This window comes from Eurosta solidaginis, chromosome 2 (genome assembly GCF_040869045.1).
Source record: "Eurosta solidaginis isolate ZX-2024a chromosome 2, ASM4086904v1, whole genome shotgun sequence".
Taxonomy (NCBI): Eukaryota; Metazoa; Arthropoda; class Insecta; order Diptera; family Tephritidae; genus Eurosta; species Eurosta solidaginis.
In genome coordinates, this window is record NC_090320.1 from 269,970,635 (window position 1) to 269,988,700 (window position 18,066).

Below are 18,066 nucleotides of genomic sequence, written 5' to 3' on the forward strand. Positions count from 1 at the left end.
GCCTCTACCCACCCAACCTGTTAACCTGTAAAAAAAAAATGTTAGTCGGTTAACCCTTTTAATACTTACTTCATCTTAACCACCAATATCCCTACATTTCGTCGACGGCCAAATAAAACCCTAAAATTCCATCTTTAGCAATTCACAATTTCTCATTTTATTCATAGAGAATCTCTATCCCTGCTTCCTAATTACTAGCTTTTAATAGTTATCTATGTAAACGCTATACTTTAGATTCAATCAACTTAATCCTCATGTTCAACACGGTGAGCCTTTCAATTTAAATAACCCAAAAATGAATAGGTATTAACAAACAGCTATTTAATAGAAATTCAATAAAATTGTAGTTACTATTCCAAAAGGTAATTATAACGTGGGTTTACATTGGATTGGTATGAGTATCGCTAAATATTTGTTAAGCTTACTACCATAATTATCGTTGTAGTATTTTCTTCAATACACATTTAGTTAACTTGGGTGCAAATTGTTTCAACCATGAAATTTTTAAATCGATATACACATGCGCTCAAATGTGCATATCAATGTAAAGGTAATATCTTTTATATCGTGGTTAAAACTTAAGGATTGAAAATTTCAGCTTAAGAGGCTATTGAAAATAATATCCTCTTGAATTTATAAAAAAATGACATAAAACATGTGCATGCATATGTAAAATAGAAAGTGAACTAATTTACTTACATGATTACTCGGCTACACGATCGATGCGACGTTGGTACCAGCGACGACGAGATTTCAAACCCGATAGGTTTAGGCTGCAATCAAACATGCGTGTAGTTGGAGAATCATAATCAATTCAAACGAGGGGTTGGATATCGAAATAGGTAGCCGAAATTATATCTGCGTAACTCACCTACACACATATATGTATATGTACACCAAATGTTTTGCATGTTAACGCGCCTGAAACTATATCTCGCGAATTTCTAAGAATTTGATATAATTTTTACATATGAAATTACACATAACCTTTAAAGTATTTTATTACATTATTATTTATGCAAGATTGCGTAACTCAATTAAGTGACTTTTAATGTATACAAATTTAGGTGCAAGAAACCTAAAACCCATCATTGAAATCACCATAACGAAATGCTATATCAAATAAACATCCGCTCAATGGAACTAATCAAATTTTTAAATTTTAGAACATTGTTACAACCTCATTATTTATGGGAGAGTTGTGTCCGTTTTAACAGAATTGCACTGAGACATTAATTATATTTATGTATAAGTGACCTGGAATCATGAAAAGATCCTATTGTGCGAAAGCAAGTTTTCGAGAAAAACGCGTTTAAAGTTTTTGTTTAGCATGACTTTGTGTAGCGGCTGGCCGTTGTGAACGAATTTTGTAATTAAAGATTAATTAACTTCCCGAAAAGCTACAAGCTTGAAACTTGGAATATAGTTTAGAACCCGATGACAATGCAATAATAAGAAAAACACTCCGATAGGTGGTGCATGGATCGAAATATTTCAAAAAATCGTATTTGTGGTTCGATTTGGATTTAAATGCGATTTGTGAAAAAACTAAGAAAGAAAGAAAACTACTCCATTGGAAAGAGCATTAAATTTCCTATAAGAATCACTCAAAAAGTTGAGAACGGTATTTTCGCACAATAGGGTCGTTTCATGATTCCAGGTCACATATATTGAAAAAAACAAAAACAAGTAAGGAAGGCTAAGTTAGGGTGTAACCGAACATTACATACTCAGCTGAGATCTATGGTGACAACATAAGGGAAAATAACCATGTAGGAAAATGAACCGAGGGAAACCCTGGAATGTGTTTGTACTATGTGGGTATCAAATGGAAGGTATTAAAGAGTATTTTATGAGGGAGTGGGCCATAGTTCTATAGGTGGACGCCATTTAGGGATATAGCCATAAAGGTGGATCAGGGTTGACTCTAGAATGCGTTTGTACGATATGGGAATCAAATGAAAGGTGTTAATGAGGGTTTTAAAAGAGAGTGGCCCTTAGTTGTATATGTGAAGGCGTTTTCGAGATATCGACCAAAATGTGGAACAGGGTGACCCAGAACTTCTTCTGTCGGGTAAGGCTAATTTATTTATATATGTAATACGACGAACAGTATTCCTGCCAAGATTCCAAGGGCTTTTCATTTCGCCCTGCAGAACTTTCTCAAGAAAAAAAAAGATTGTTAAGGTTTTTTTATAACATACTTAAAAAATTTTCATTCGATTTTAAAATTTTCATGTATACCCGACTCAAAATTTTCCGCTAAAAACTTTGGCGATAACAATTAAAAAAAAAAACTATTTTTTGGGTTTTGAGGAGTGTTTTGGTGAAAAATTTATTTTTTGCCATTTTTTTAAGGGTTTCTTTAGAAGCGAGCAAAAGTGTTGCCGATGAAAACGAGTTTGTCTCATAGTTCGTGTCCCACTTAAAATTATGCGATAAAAACGTTGGCATTAACAGTTTTAAAAAAAAATTTTTTTTTGGTTTTTGGGACTTGTTTTGGTCGAAATCAATTTTTTTCATTTTCAAGGCTACAAATCGTTTTTTATGTATATGTTTCCGTTAGAGCCACAAATAAGTATAACAAAATGGTCAGGGGACGAGCTAAGTTAATTTAGCCATGTGCGTCTGTCCGTCCGTCTGTCCGTTTGTTTGAACGCAAGCTAGTCCCTCAATTTTTGAGATATCTTAATGAAATTTGGTAAGCAGGCAAATTTTATTGGGGGATATGACGTTTGTAGGAATCGACCGGATCGGACCATTATAGCATATACTTCCCATACAATAGATTTTTCAATTGTGCTCGACGCCAATTTACTGTGTTGGAGGTTTATCTGTAGGACTCGCAGCACCATTAGGCTGTTTGTCCCCCTCCAGCACCTTCGTCGTGACATCGCCGTCCTCCCCTTGGCCCTTTTGGTTTAGAGTAATCGAGGCCCCCTTCAACCTCACGTAACTGTTGTGCCGAGTGTTCCTCTGTGCGAGTAACAGCACCATTTGGCGGTTGGTCCTCTTCTAACACTTTCGTGATGACGTCGCTTACCTCCACCTGTCTTTTTTCTCTTAGGCTTTTGAGGTACTTTTCGACTTCGCCCACCTCTAGCGTGTTAGGATTTTTATCCTCGGGACCACTTTTCCTGAGTCGTATGTAAATTCTGCTGTGCCAAAGGACATTTTGCCAAGCTGCGTGTACAATATGTCCTCCGCCTGCTTGTTTATTTGGAAGATGTAGAACGGAACTTCCTCCGTAGGTCGAGATACAGTTAGTACCTTCCAATCCTGTGTCGGTATGTTCGGATTCTGATTCTGCAGAAGTCGCAGTGTATCCTCCGACTTCATCACGCATGGTATCCTTACCTTAACTTTTGGTACCGTGGGATTTGCACTTTATCTACCACCTCAAACCGCGCGTTCGTGCCTTGCCTTTGGAGGTTTGGAGCCACTTCCTCCAGCCACCGCAAGCTTGCGATGTTGTCGCACGCTATCATCTTCACACCGTGATACCATCCCCCCGAATCAAATGTTGGAAGGGGCTTACTTGGTTGTTCCCGCATCATCTTAAGCATTAAGCTAATAAGCTCCCTTTCTACAGATCTTCACCTTTCAGTAGTCATCTGTCCGAAAGGACTGCTACGATCAACCAGCGCCACAGTCAGTGACTGCTTTGCATCATCACTCATCTTCTCGAGAAAAGCCGGATTCTTAGTGCTATCTCCCTTTGGCACCTCCGAGATAGCCGAAGTCTTAGCGTTAACTCCCTTTAGCACCTCCGAGAAAGCCGAAGTCTTAGCGTTGTCTCCCTTTGGCGTATCTCCTACTTCCGTTGTTGGAACTTCCCTCTGATTCGCAGCTTTCGAGGTAGTTGCTACCTCGCTATTGGGGTCCATCTGTCTTACAGCTTTGGGCCTACTTGTCTTGTCTATGCGACTGCCCTGCCTCGCGGCTCTGGGACTGGGTCCTTTCTGCCTCTTGAAAGCAGGCTTGCCGCCTTCCGCCGAACGTTGCCTCTTCATTCTGCCATTCGACGCTTCTTCCTCTTCGTACCGGTTGCAGAACCGAGGGTTTCTCGCAACAAACCTTTTGAACTGCCTCCGACCTACTTCTACAGCCTCATGGGCCCATTCCAAGTGCTCGATCTCCACTTCTGTTGGGTCGACCACTGCTTCCAAACGTTGTACAGTACTTAGTGCTGCACGCTACTGCGAGAGAGCTCTTTTACTTCCTCTGCTCCGTACCCTTCTCCACTCTTCTACTCCCTTTTATTTGCGTGCTTTTCCACCACGGAGTTCATTGAATCAGCTCTGCTCCCGCTCCCCGAGTCCGACGCATCGCTTGATGCGTATTTGTCGTCCTTGTCTTGCGACTCAGTCCTCCTCTTTACATCGTCCTTATTACAATCAGGTAATAAATCGTTCATCTTGGTCGTACGACCACCTTCCCGACAAGGCGGGCTCGGCGGTCCAGTATTATATGCGGGGAAAGAACCGTCCGCCACAGCAGCGCCCCTTACTGTGGTAAGGCCATCAATACTTCCCGAGGTGGCACGGTATCGGGAAGGCTCTGTTCGAATACAGCCGAATTTATCCCCTGGCTGCAAATCGTCCGATAGGCACGGTCCGCATAACACCCTGGATTAGGGGGTTGACAGTTCTTGGTCACCGACACCTATGAGGCGACACGGCGTAGATGTCAGTCCTAAACAGCTCCGCCTCATAGTCGGACGCTATGGAGTTCGGCTAAGCCCTCACACCAACGACAAGGTGCCTACCTTAGTGAGGGTTCTGCAGGTTTAATGCCACTTTCTATATTTTCTAAGAAATAGTTCTTTGCTTACCTTTGAACAGGTGAAAAATATTTAAAAATTCGTTTTTTTTTTTTTTTTAAATAAATAGCCGATTAATTTTAAAACCTCATAAGAGAAACCATAAAAATTGTGCTTTGAGTAAGAATGTACATATAAACAAACGGCAAAAGCTGAAAAAATAATAACATAAAAATAACAAAATATTGCCCAAGAAATGGGTAGCAGAAAAAGTTTTAAGGTCAGTCACTAAATTTGAAGTTTGTTGAAGCTATTGGAGCTGAAAAGGTTTCAGAACAATCTTTTATTTTTTTATATCCTTTGACTGGTCCTTTTCATGTTTATAACTAAATCCTTTACTGTACCAATGAAGAAGATATATTAACTAAACAAATGTAAGCCCTAAATACTAAGGCATTGATCCCCAGCAAACCCCGTCCCGAATCACTGGATGTTCCATCTATTTTGTCATCCCGATATCCCGGAACTATATATATAACAATCCTGCGATTCCCAATACATTCTGTGATCTCCATATCCCGGAATTCCGTAAATATGTATGTATTTTAATTTCATATCAGCTTGATATATGTATGTACATATTTATGCGTATTGCCAGGTTAATGCAACGTAAATGGTTAAGAATTCATACATATTTTGAAAAATACTCTTTCTTTAAAATATTTAAAACATTTCGTTAAGATTCTCTAAAGCAAACGTTCTCTTTTTTTTAATGTTTGTGCACTAAGAAGATTTAATCTATCTATCTCTATGCACATAAAGCAGGATGTGTGTTTGTATGCAGCTTATGGACTCCGAAACATCTTCCCGATTTTTTTCAAATTTGCAGGGTCGCTTCATGGCAAATCGAAGACAATTCGTGTGAAATCGCTTCGCAATAGGAGACTTGGGATTAATATATTCGAACAAATTATATTCACGGCTCGATATGCCTGAAATTTGGTATTTGGGCATCCCTTGGCATAGACTAGTATATACGATACTTTATTCCGTGATGTGGACCAGGGACCAATCTAAACGAACATATTATGTATATTCATGGTTCTTGATATATATATATATATTTGACTGATATTTGATACATAGGTAGCCTCTTGCCTAGATTAGTATTTAGCACACTTTTTTCCGGGAAATGGACCAGGAAGGGGACTGGGACTTGGGCTTTGACTGGGACTGGAACTGGGAATGAGGTATGGAGAAGAATAAGAATTAAAGAGATGAGAAAAGAGTGACGGAGAAAGCCAGTCATAAAGAGATAGAGTGAGACAAACATAGAACGGAAGAGAAGTGACGGAAAAGACGAAGAGGGAGAAAGAAACGCATTGAAAGAGAAAGGCAGAAAGAGGAGTGAATAAAAGGACAAGAAAAAGTGGGAGGGATGGTGAAAGGTAAAAATCTGTTAAAAATTATGAAGATAGACCAAAATCAGAACAACGTCTGCCCGGTCTGCTTGTATTTATAAATAAAAGAGATGAAAATTGATTTTTCAGTTTTTCTACAACTAAATTTTCTATCTCCAGGATTTTGTGCTACTCTCCCCCGAAAGCCAATGGTAATGATAACATTGTTGCATAATTTCACCTCTATTTAAATAGGCAAACACGTAAACAGATTTCTAGTTTTTTATGTTCCGCTAGCCTGGCTCATTTTCGATATATAAAAAACAAGTAAAGGTGTTTAAGTTCGGGTGTAACCCTACATTATATACTCAGCGTGAGCTTCAATTGTACATTTCATTTCGGATAAATTACTTTTCTACATAACACGTGGCACTGCCCGTTTAAAAAGAATTTCTCCCCATTTCTTTTTACAATAAAACTTGATAAGTGAAATATCATTAATTCAAAACTATTTTTTGCTAAGTTATAGCTTACAATTCTAGTCTACGATCCTTTTAAACTTGTGTTATATTTGAGTTGCCGTGGTCTTTAACCGATCCCGTCCATTTTTATTACTATTTATTTTCTGCTATAAGGAAAATATGTGTACACAATTTCATTACGGTATGTTAATTTTTCTTCGAGTTATGGCTTCCGAATCATAGAAAATTGCTTAGTCATAAAAGCCACGCCCATTTTTCATAATTTGAAGTTTTTCCTATTTATTGTTATAAATCCACTTGGGAAGGGAAATACCATTGATATAAAGCTCTTTTTTCCAAAGATACAGCTTATCTTATTCGTCCAGGAGCCTTTTAAAAATCTTTTATATAAAAGTGGGTGTGGTCCTTAACCGATTTCGTTAGTATTTCTTCAAAGCATACCCTATTGTTAAGGCAACCTCTCTGCAGAATTTTGTTACGATAAGTTTTACCGTTTTTGATTTATGATTAATAATATTTGTAAAATTAATTTTATCACAAGTGGGCGGTGCCATGCCCATTTTAAAATTTTTTCTCAAATTTTTATCAACGGTCTCATGTCAGTCCACACGTCAAATTTCAACATTCTAGGCGTATTATTTACTAAATAATCAGGTTTTTCGTGTTTTCAAAAATGTTATATATATAAAAAGTGGGCGTGATTATCATCCGATTTCGCTCATTTTCAACACCAATCTATTCTGGGTCCAGATAAGCTCGTGTACCAAATTTGGTGAAGATATCTCAATATTTACTATAGTTATCGTATTAACGGACAGACAGACATGGCCCAATCAAATTTTTTTTATCCTGATGATTTTGATATATGGAAGTCTATATCTATCTCGATTCCTTTATACCTGTACAACCAACCGTTATCCAATCAAAGTTAATATACTCTGTGTGCAAAGCACGCAGAGTATAAAAAGTGTACGAATGAGTCGCAAGATAAATTAAATAATACGTGTTTCTGAAAGGTTAATAATTTATTTTCGAATTCATTTCATATTTTCAAAGCACTTTAAGGAAACCAAAGTAGAATTTTGTTATTTAGTCATAAAAATTAATAAGTTTAAGTAATTCCAAGAGTCAGATAGCTTGGGACATGATTTCGAATATGAATACCCAACAGAAAAATGTACAGAGCTGAACGGTAGCTAATCGGATGAAGAGCTTGGAATTTAGTACTCACAGTTGTACCAATAGCGCTTTGGTTCGATTCATATATATTTAAATACATGAATCAGTGGTCGTGACTATTTCAAAACCACCTACGATTGAATATCAGTCTAACAGATATCGTCATTTGATATTAATGTGTTCACCAACACAGGGTGATCACAGTGCGAACACATGAAGACTGGCCAAACAGGTGACATTTGTTTACACAAATGGTGACTAATTGAAGATGGTGAAAACGGACCCAAACCTGTATGGCAAAATTATCACTTTGTGTGATTGTCTCCCATATTTTCTGTAGGGTATGTACAATGTTACACAAACTTAGATTACTTACTGTTTTTGTTTATTTATTTGAATATATATATAATGTGTTTTGTGTGTGTGTGGCATTTTTGCTGAAAAATCGGCAGAGAGTCAAGTATAAAAGGTGTGAAAAATTTGAATATCACATTGTCATTTTTAGTGTCGAAGACGTAAGTGATATTTGATCTTTGTGATTTTCAAGATAATACAATAAAAAATGCTGAAACAAAAGTTTTCTATGTAAGTAATTAAATTAATGTTATCCTTTCAGATTTATTAAAAAATAGTGTTGTAAATTAAAAGATATTTTAAGAGTCAAATCGATATACATACATATAAGTAAACGACTTAAAAAAAAAAAATAAATGTAAGGCGCGATAACCTCCGAAGAGATCTAAGGCCGAGCTTCTCTTCCAATTTGCGTCGTGCTCCTCTTGATTTTCCCTACAAATTGGCCGGACAGGACCTACATATTTTATGCCGACTCCGAACGGCATCTGCAAGACAGATGAGTTTTCACTGAGAGCTTTTCATGGCAGAAATACACCCGGAGCGGTTGCCAAACACTGCCGAGGGGCGACACCGCTTAGAAAAATCTGCTTCTAATTTAAAAACCTTATTTCTAAAATTTTGATGTTGCTTTGCCCGGGGTGCGAACCCAGGGCATACGGTGTGGTAGGCGGAGCACGCTACCATCACACCACGGTGGCCGCCGACATACTGCTATAAATAAATGTAAGGCGCTATAATCTCCGAAGAGATTTTAGGCCGAGCTTCTCTTCCAATTTGCGTCGTGCTCCTTTTTTTAATTTTTCACACAAATTGGCGGGACGGGACCTACTTGTTTTATGCCGACTCCGAACGGCATCTGCTAGGCAGATGAGTTTTCACTGAGAGCTTTTCATGGCAGAAATACACTCGGAGTGCATGCCAAACACTACCGACGACCGACCTGCTTATAAAAATTGTCTTCTAATTGAAAAACTTTGTTTCTAAAATTTTGATGTTGCTTTGCCCGCGGTGTGAACCCAGGGCATTCGGTGTGGTCAGGGCCGCAGAGAGCCGAGCCGGACCCCTGGGGCAGTTCGCGTTTACGGGCGCCGTAAAAAATAAACTCAATCCAGTAAAAAAAAAAGATAACATACATACATTTTTCAATGCACATTGTCAGTTTTATTTCATATGAAATAAGATTTACTGGAGCACTTACATAAATGAAATGTTAGATTTCATTGCTTTATTTGCTTACATTAACTTTTTCTAAATATGTACATTTTAAGAGCTTGTATCAGGCAAGGAAAACCTTCCGTGCTTTTTGGTTTGCGAATACGGAAATTACCGATTCAAAACTAATGCTGCAAGCAAGGCTGGACTTCAACGCCTATGTTCCAAGACTTGTCGGGCGATTTTGGCTCATAGTAGAACGTAAAAAATGTTTCACGCGAGACAATAGACTAAAAGAACGCTCCCTTCAGCCACACTGACTGGAAGTGTGCAAAATTTTCTTAATGCTATGCAGATATTAGGAAATGATACTTCCATCTTCAAGTCATGTTCAGAAGTTGAAATGGTGGCAGCGAATCACATCCCAAATTTGCTAAGTGGATGGCTTTGAGATGAATGATTTCATCTATTAGATCCGTAGAAATATCGATACCATAAATCGTGCGGAATACCGCTGTCTTTTCTCTGAGCTCTTCTTCCAACAGATCCTGATACTTCCACAAAAAACTAAATTATACCCAATGTCATTTACGGCTTCGAAACGTCTTGTCAGGTTACCAATCAAGCAGTCCAGAAGAACGTAAAAAACTTGCTGTTTGAATTGAGTTTCGGAATCACACTCAGGTGATTCGCCAGGTTATTCATCGAACTGGCGCTTTCTTATCTTCCTTCATTTATCTGCGAAGGTATTCACAACTCTTATACTCCCTGCCAGAACCTTACATTCTTGAAGTATGATCGACCATTGATCCCTGAACTTCTTCAACTCATCAATGACCTATGTAAGCTTATCCACGGCATACTCATATGTTTGCACAAATTCGCGCTTCGCAAAACAAGTCAAGTGTACTAATTTTTTCAAATTAACGCCCTAGTTTATAATCAGCCTGTATTTACAGATGTCGCTGGCTTTTACAAAAATGAAAAAGTAATACGGCCAAACCGATAGGGGCATAGTTATAGTCGAAATAAAATGTGATTTTAAGTCAGTTGGAGCATTTTTGACAGATAGCGCTTATAAATTGTATCAAAAACGTGTATCTAACTTGAAATCACATTTTATTTCGACTATGACTATGTCCCATAGTATTTGATTGGATGCTTATGATTTAAGTTTAGTGATTTTCAATTTTAGAACTATTTTTTGTAGCAACAAAATATGTATGTATCTATGAAATCCTAGTTTGAGTACTGTCAATACTTTCGGGCCCCAGTGCAATTGCCCTGGCTGCCCGCCCCCCCCTCTCCACGGCCCTGGGTGTGGTAGGCGGAGCACGCTACCATCACACCACGTTGGCCGCCGACATACTGCTATAGGTGTTTTAAATTTATATAAACATATATGTACATCCTGTTTTTGAACTTTTCCTGTGTTTAATTTATATCTAGGAATAAGTAGTGTTATAGGTCATAGAAGGAAGTTAAATTTTATAAAATCAAAAGCAAAATAAAATAAACTGCATTAAAATAATACACTCAACCCACTTAATTTCTTTTAACAATATAATATTATTTTTTGATTAATTTCCCCTTTTTTCAGTGCCCCTTTGTCAATTTTAGTTTTTTTGACATCATCATGTTTGGTGGCCGGACAAGTTATCAAACCAGGTTCGTGTCGAACAGATATAAAATATTTGTCAAGCGTGGACTCAAAAGCGGTGAGTTTTAAGTTCTATATACTTAAATAAATTAAGTGTCAGCTATATAAAGCTATGCTAATTTTGCAGTACTATGCACAGACTTTAACAACATTTTAAAAGCTTATGTTTTAATTATTTACAGTACCAAGGTAGCTGGTATATGCAAACTAGATATCTCTTCGTGTACGAACAGGATTACCGCTGCCAAAAAACTGATTACACTCCTGGACCTAACAATGATCTTTTAGTAAGAAACACCGAAATAAGTAATGTTGAGTAAGTATTTTTAATTTCAGGCAAAGCTTTTAGTTTTAGGTGAAAGTTGTTATGTCGCTCTTGTGTAGTTTCTCGATAGGCTGTAAAGTGGAGACTTTTGTGCCAAAAGAAACTTTTTTCAAATTCCAAGCGCAAAGGTAAAATATTTGTTTCCCTTTTCGTTCTCAAAAAATAACACACAAATAAAAATAAGATGGCACAACACCGAAGCCGGTTCGTATTCAAAACAAATTTGGCAAGGAATGATGGAAAATTGTTCCAATATACATCAATTACTTGAATTGGATTGCCGATTCTAGCTAAGCTGATGGTCTTGCTCAACGTCATTTTGCACAGCCGTATAACTTTTGGGGGGAAACCGCAGACCTGACACTCGCTTTCATGTTGTCCAAGACGGTTTTAAAATTGATGAAAAGGTAATGTGTGTAAATTCTTTTTTCGCTACTTTTTTCCAAGGTTTAGCGTATAGTGAAAATCGGGTCGATTGGAGGTTTACCGGGTTTGAAGCTGCAGTTTGCAGTATCCCATTTTGTGTAGACTGAGCAAAGAACACTTGGATTCCAAGCATTAGACCACTCTACCGTTCATATTTCGCACATCCGCCGGTATTTCGCACAAAGGCTGATATATGTACCTTTTATCAACTCCTCGTCGCCGTATTTGAATAGCTCCGCAGAAAAACCATCAACACCCGCGTGCTTGTAGTTTTTTAATATGGTTATTGATATTCTGATTTCGTCACAGTCGGGCGGAGGAACATAAATTCCATAAATTCATCTATTGCGGGCTCAAAATCATCATCTTCCTTGGGCGCTAGGCACATCGCTGTCTCCATTCGGAAGTTCAGAGAGGTGTTCCCTGCATAATCTAATTACTCTCTGAACATCGGTTAGAAGGGCACCGTTTTCGTACAGGCAGTAGTGTATCCCTGACTAAGAACCTCCTCACAGCTCATGCTCCTCGCACTCATTCCTTTCTGCCTATGCTTTTTTCCACCTACAAAAGGCGCATCGCTTTCTCTCTCGACTCAGTAGCGTCGACATACTCTTCTTGTTGTTTACTTTGATAATATACACGGCAGTTAAACACATTTTGTTTTTTACATTTATTAGCGAGTCCGAAAAGGTTAGAACCGGAACACTTAAATTCCTTCCGGATGGACAACTTCAAATTAAATATAATGAAGCAGACGGTATGTTATTATAATCATATCTTTCTAAGAAATTTAAACTATAATATTTATTTATATTTTGCAGCTGGTGAACCGTTTGACTACAAAGTTCTAAGTGTTGATTACGACAATTATGTTATCATCTATGCCTGCCAGAATTTATTATGGTCACACGCCGGTTAGTAATTTTTATTTTAGTAAGCCTTTCGATGTGCGTCTCTGTCCGAACGTCGGCAGACCAGGTCCCTATTATGCATGTTCGTCACCGAAAGCGAGTGGTCTGCAAGATCATTTGAGCAAAATAAGTATAAATAGAAGCGGTTTTCTTATTGGTGGAAAATCAGTACCCGTGAAAACCTTATCGAATCTTAAGTTGTGTGGACAATGCCTTATTTTACTAAAAGTTACTTCAGCCGACTTATTCTCATTATCTATGCCTTAAAGGCAATAAAAAAGATATAGGAGCACACGCAAATGCGGATCTCTCACATACAGGACATGTATTTTAAAATGTTTAGTTGATCTGGCCGGTCCGTTATGATCTCACATAGGATATTTATAGTGTCATGCAATTTATAGAGTAAACAACTTTGTTTACAATTTTTTTTTTTTTTTATTAAAGAATTATCTTTTTTTATTATTTACATTTGCCAATTTTTTCACTGACTTCTTTTACTAAATTTCTTTACCAATCATTTTAATAAGTTTTATTCTAAATTATTTCTTTCTTTTTTAAAAAAATTTTTTTTTTTACCAAATTCCTTTACTAATTTTTATGAAATCAAGTCTTCTATTTTCTAAAATTTTTACAAATTTTTTAATTTTTTTTTCTTTTTTTTTAATAATTGTTTTCAAACGTTTTCATTGCTTTTTTGTTTCAATAGTTCTATATAAAAACTTTTTTTTCTAATTCTTTTTTACCAAATTTCTGTGCTAGTTTTAACTAAATCAAGTTTTTATCAAAATCTCTTCTATTTTTCTTTTTTTTCAAAAGTCGTATAAGTTCTTAAATTTTTTTTACTTATTTCTTAATTATCCCATTAATTCTTTTTTACTAATTACATTAAAAATTTTATATTATTAATTTTAAATAAATAATTTTTTAATTAATTTGCTAATTTTCTTACAATTTTTTTAATTAAATTTTTTAATCACTAATTTTTATAAACATTGTTTCTGCTATTTCTTTTACTAATTTAATAAATTTCATTTGCTTAAAAAATTTGTTTACAAATATTTTTATTAATTAATGTTTTCTTATTTTTATCAAATACATTTTTAATAACTTTTCAAACTACTAACTATTTCTCATTGCAATCAATGATTATTAAAGGTTAAATTTATTTTGTGGAAGACTTCGGCAGTAGCGATAATACTATTACAATAAGTTTGAATTGGAAATTTTCCGAGGAAGCAACGAAGCAAAAATTCTCAAAATTTGTTGAAAAATTTAGTTCCCAATTTGGTTTTCTGTGTTTTTCATCTTTGTAGACCAAACGCTCTTTTAAACATTTTTCAAACTTCACTACAACTTAAGAAACATCTAAGAAAATCCTCTTGATTCCACACTATTCTGGCCATGATTGTGATAGGTTTGAGAATTCTAATTGAAAATCCCAAACTAACGTTAGCCTTGTTCTCAAACCTGCAACGTTAGATCTAGAAATAATCTGAAACATCTACTGATAGTCAAATTTTTAATATGGGATTTTCACAAACTCTCAAATTAAAAGACAGCTGTGTTCTCGGGCTTCGTGTATTCCTAATTTTTTACAAAATATTTACACTTGTCTACACTACACTATCACTGGAAGATCTGAGAACACTGCATCCGATGATGAAGAGTTGATTAATACAGTTCCGTTGTTGATTTTCATACACGATGGAAAGTAAAAAAAAAACACTGAAGATTGCCCAACATCGCAACAATTTCATCATCAAACCAAATTCCAAAAGGGATGTCGGTAAATCATTTATCTTTAATATAGCCCCTGAACCAAAAGTCTACGTAATGGACTAGAGTTCAACAATCCATTTGTACTTAAAAAAAATTGGAAAACTGCAGCACAAACGAACGAACGAAAGCACAATTTTACATGTCATTCAAAAATCACATATAAACATATCTATAACATTATTTTCTCTTCCAAAAATTAGAATACGTTTGGATTCGTACACGAGACCCTAATCCATCCCAGATTGTTAAAGACGCTTACATTGCTGATCTAAGTGCCCAAAATATTACCACAAATGAGCTCGTATCGACCCGTCAAGAGAAATGCGCAAATTATGAAACTATGGAAACTAAGCCGAACAGTAGCAGGGTAAGGAACAGTGGAAATGTGTTAAGGATACATTCTCTAAGTAAGGTATGGGTGTGTTCGAGTAACAAAATAATATCAGCAGTATTGCTTAAGTAGCACTTAATTGATGGAATGTTGCTGATACTCAAGCTATATGCGCTGCAATACTAAGGGCAGTGAAAGTTTTGTTATATGTTTGAACATTTTTTTGTTGCAAAAGATGAAGAATAGATTGTCAAACATCTCATTCACCGAACGCTGGACATTGCCACAGCTGCTTAAACTTCGCGAAAAACATAATGATCCATCATATACAGTAACACTGCTGCAACAATTGCAGCTCGAACACATTATATATCTGTTGTTAGAGATGACTAAAATCCACACACACGTAGGTCTATGGGGTCAAAAAATCAATGCAGCCGCAGTCGGACTAGTAAAACAGCATGCTATTACTAAAGCATACTGGATTCATGTCCGGTAAAAGACTGCAGACGTCTGTATTACTCTCATAAACTTTTTTTGCGGTTATTAGAACAGTAACATGTATGTGTATTTTCATAATAATATTTTCTCTTTAGAAAAACCCGTTAACTTCTTGGTTTGAAAAGTACTTAATTTAACCATGGCTGACCGTAAAACGAAACTCCATTAATTTCTATGCAAAATTTGAGGAACTATAACCAAAGCGAATTAGATAACCTTTTGAAAATCTTCTACTGGCCTAAGCAATCCAGATGCTCTACCATAGACATTGGAGAATAATTGTTAGAAGTTACACCCTTAAATTGCAACTGAAACAGTTCCGAAAAATTTAATTTTATTATGATTTGCAATTGTGAAATGATTTTGAGACCATCGTGCCGTTTTGAACCGATACTTTAAATTTATGTACATATATGCATTGTGGTTTAAAATAAAAATTCCTTTTACTCAAAAACTTTTGCTTCACTTTGTTATCACTATGTCAAAGTAATTTCAACGTACATGTTCAAAATGGTCGACATTTCGGACGTCCATGTTGTAAATAAGGTCGCGGATAACCCCATCCCACCGTCTTCTTCTTCTTATGCTCCTCTGTTGATGTTGCTGTGGCACAAATTCATTTCAGTAATACCATATGAAATGCAATACTGTGCATTGTTTATACTTTATTTCTTAATTTCAAACAAATTCGCAACAATAATTAAACCTTTAAAGTTTTTAAACAAAATAAGAAATGCGCAACGAAATTTCAATTGACAAAACGGCTGACATCGAAAATTTGAAGTTCCTATTCTCCCTAGGAGGAAAGGATTTGGAGGAATTTTTCCGCGCGAATAAAAAAATCCGCGAGAACAAAATTCTGAGGGAATATTTAGAATTGGGCTGATTGTAATTTCCATATAAAAATTTTAACATAATAAAGTTGCCAAACAATTTAATTATGATATATGTATATATAAAAAGCCAACGGGCACCGACACAATAATACACGATGCCTCTTATACAAGAGGAATATAAGAGAGAGATTGAAGTCATATATAACATTGCTGTAAACAACGGATATAAAAAGGCACTAGTAAATAAGCTGAGAAGGACGCATGGAGAACCAAAAAGAAATAATGAAATGGAAAATAATAACGCCTGGACGACTTCGACATATATTGGAAAATCAATCTTCTTCAAAAAATACAACATTAATACAGCGTTCAAAACATCGTACAATCTAGGGCGAAAACGAAGAACTAACACTAACTCAGAGAATCCGTTTAGCAGCCACGGCGTATACAAGCGTACATGTGGATGCCAACATAGTTACATAGGACAAACAGGACGGCAAATAAGAACGAGGTTCAGAGAACACATTAGAGATTACAACAAAAGAAGTAGGGAAGGCTAAGTTTGGGTGTAACCGAACATTACATACTCTGCTGAGAGCTATGGAGACAAAATAAGGGAAAATCACCATGTAGGAAAATGAACCTAGGATAACCCTGGAATGTGTTTGTATGACATGTGTATCAAATGGAAGGTATTAAAGAGTACTTTAAGAAGGAGTGGGCCTTAGTTCTATGGGTGCACGCCTTTTCGAGATATCGCCATAAAGGTGGACCAGAGGTGACTCTAGAATTTGTTTGTACGATAAGGGTATTAAACGGGAGCGTAACGTTTGCCTGTTTTAGAAAGTTCTACCTCGCAAAATCCTGCAAAATGTTAAAAAATTCTGCATAGGTAAAACCCTGGTTTTCTAAAATTTTGCTTTTCCAAAATCCTGGTTTTCCAAAATTCTGCTTTTAGTGTCCTTACCCTTTAGATAAACTTTCTGAACAACGCGTATGATCTTGGTAGGTTGGTAACATGTTTTTTTAGCCGATTCTTTCAGCATTAAATTAGCATCACGTACTGGTTTTTCCTTTGCCTTAGGACTATGCGAATGCACTCCGGACTTTTTTGTTATGCAATCGATGTTGTCTTTTATTATTGTCACCAACCGCGATTTGCAGTGATACATTTTTCTTTTTGAACAACTCCAATTATGTGAGCCTTTTATAGTTATTTTCTCAAAATAATAAAAATACCCATCAACACTTAACATTTCCTTGTTTTTATTCTATTTTACAATACTAATACGCGACATCTTTTACAAATATTTTATTAAACCACGATTTTGACAGCATTAAAGCACAAAAGAGAAAGTAAATGAAACATTTAAAAACTTTATGTATAACGGTATTTCTAATTCCAGCAATTCGTCAATGAACATGTGTACATACATACATATGTATGTTCATATGGGTGGAATAATAAAATAAAAAATAATGTGTACACAGTGTTAAATACAGAATTTTCTAATTCGGGATTCTGAGAAGCAGAATTTTAAAAAATCAGGATTTTAAACAAGCAGGATTTAAAAAAAAAAAACAGGATTTTAAAAAGCAGTATTTTGCTTACGGGATTTTGCAAAAACAGGATTTCGTTACCAACACGTATTAAACGAAAGGTGTTAATGAGTATTTTAAAGGGGCGTGGGCCTTAGTTCTATAGGTGGAGTTGTATATGTGTACCAGGGTGACCCAGAACATCATCTGCAAGATATCGCTAATTTATTTATATATGTAATATCACGAACAGTATTCCTGCCAAGATTCCAAGGGCTTTTGATTTCGCCCTGCAAAACTTTTTCATTTTCTTCAACTTAATATGGTAGATGTCACACCCATTTTACAAAGTTTTTTCTAAAGTTATATTTTGCGCCAATAACCCAATCCAATTACCATGCTTCATCCCTTTTTTCGTATTTG

At 36.1% G+C, this 18,066-nt stretch overlaps 1 protein-coding gene across 1 annotated transcript; it reads left to right on the forward strand.

Annotated features, from left to right (window-relative positions):
* The first annotated feature begins 8,269 nt into the window (after positions 1-8,269).
* Positions 8,270-15,722, forward strand: LOC137242766 (apolipoprotein D-like). Its single transcript, XM_067770017.1, has 7 exons — positions 8,270-8,408; positions 10,933-11,050; positions 11,175-11,308; positions 12,421-12,500; positions 12,565-12,657; positions 14,637-14,803; positions 15,364-15,722. Exons 1-7 carry the CDS (start codon positions 8,386-8,388, stop codon positions 15,403-15,405), a joined length of 657 nt encoding a protein of 218 aa, XP_067626118.1. The 5' UTR covers positions 8,270-8,385; the 3' UTR covers positions 15,406-15,722.
* The last annotated feature ends 2,344 nt before the right edge of the window (positions 15,723-18,066 follow it).

Excerpts from the sequence above, each read along its gene's own strand:
- LOC137242766 (XM_067770017.1), top strand. The coding sequence starts at position 8,386 with ATGCTGAAACAAAAGTTTTCTAT. Across the intron at positions 12,658-14,636 it reads TTTATTATGGTCACACGCCG|AATACGTTTGGATTCGTACA; the intron begins GTTAGTAATTTT and ends TCCAAAAATTAG. Across the intron at positions 14,804-15,363 it reads CTAAGCCGAACAGTAGCAGG|AAAAACCCGTTAACTTCTTG; the intron begins GTAAGGAACAGT and ends TTTTCTCTTTAG.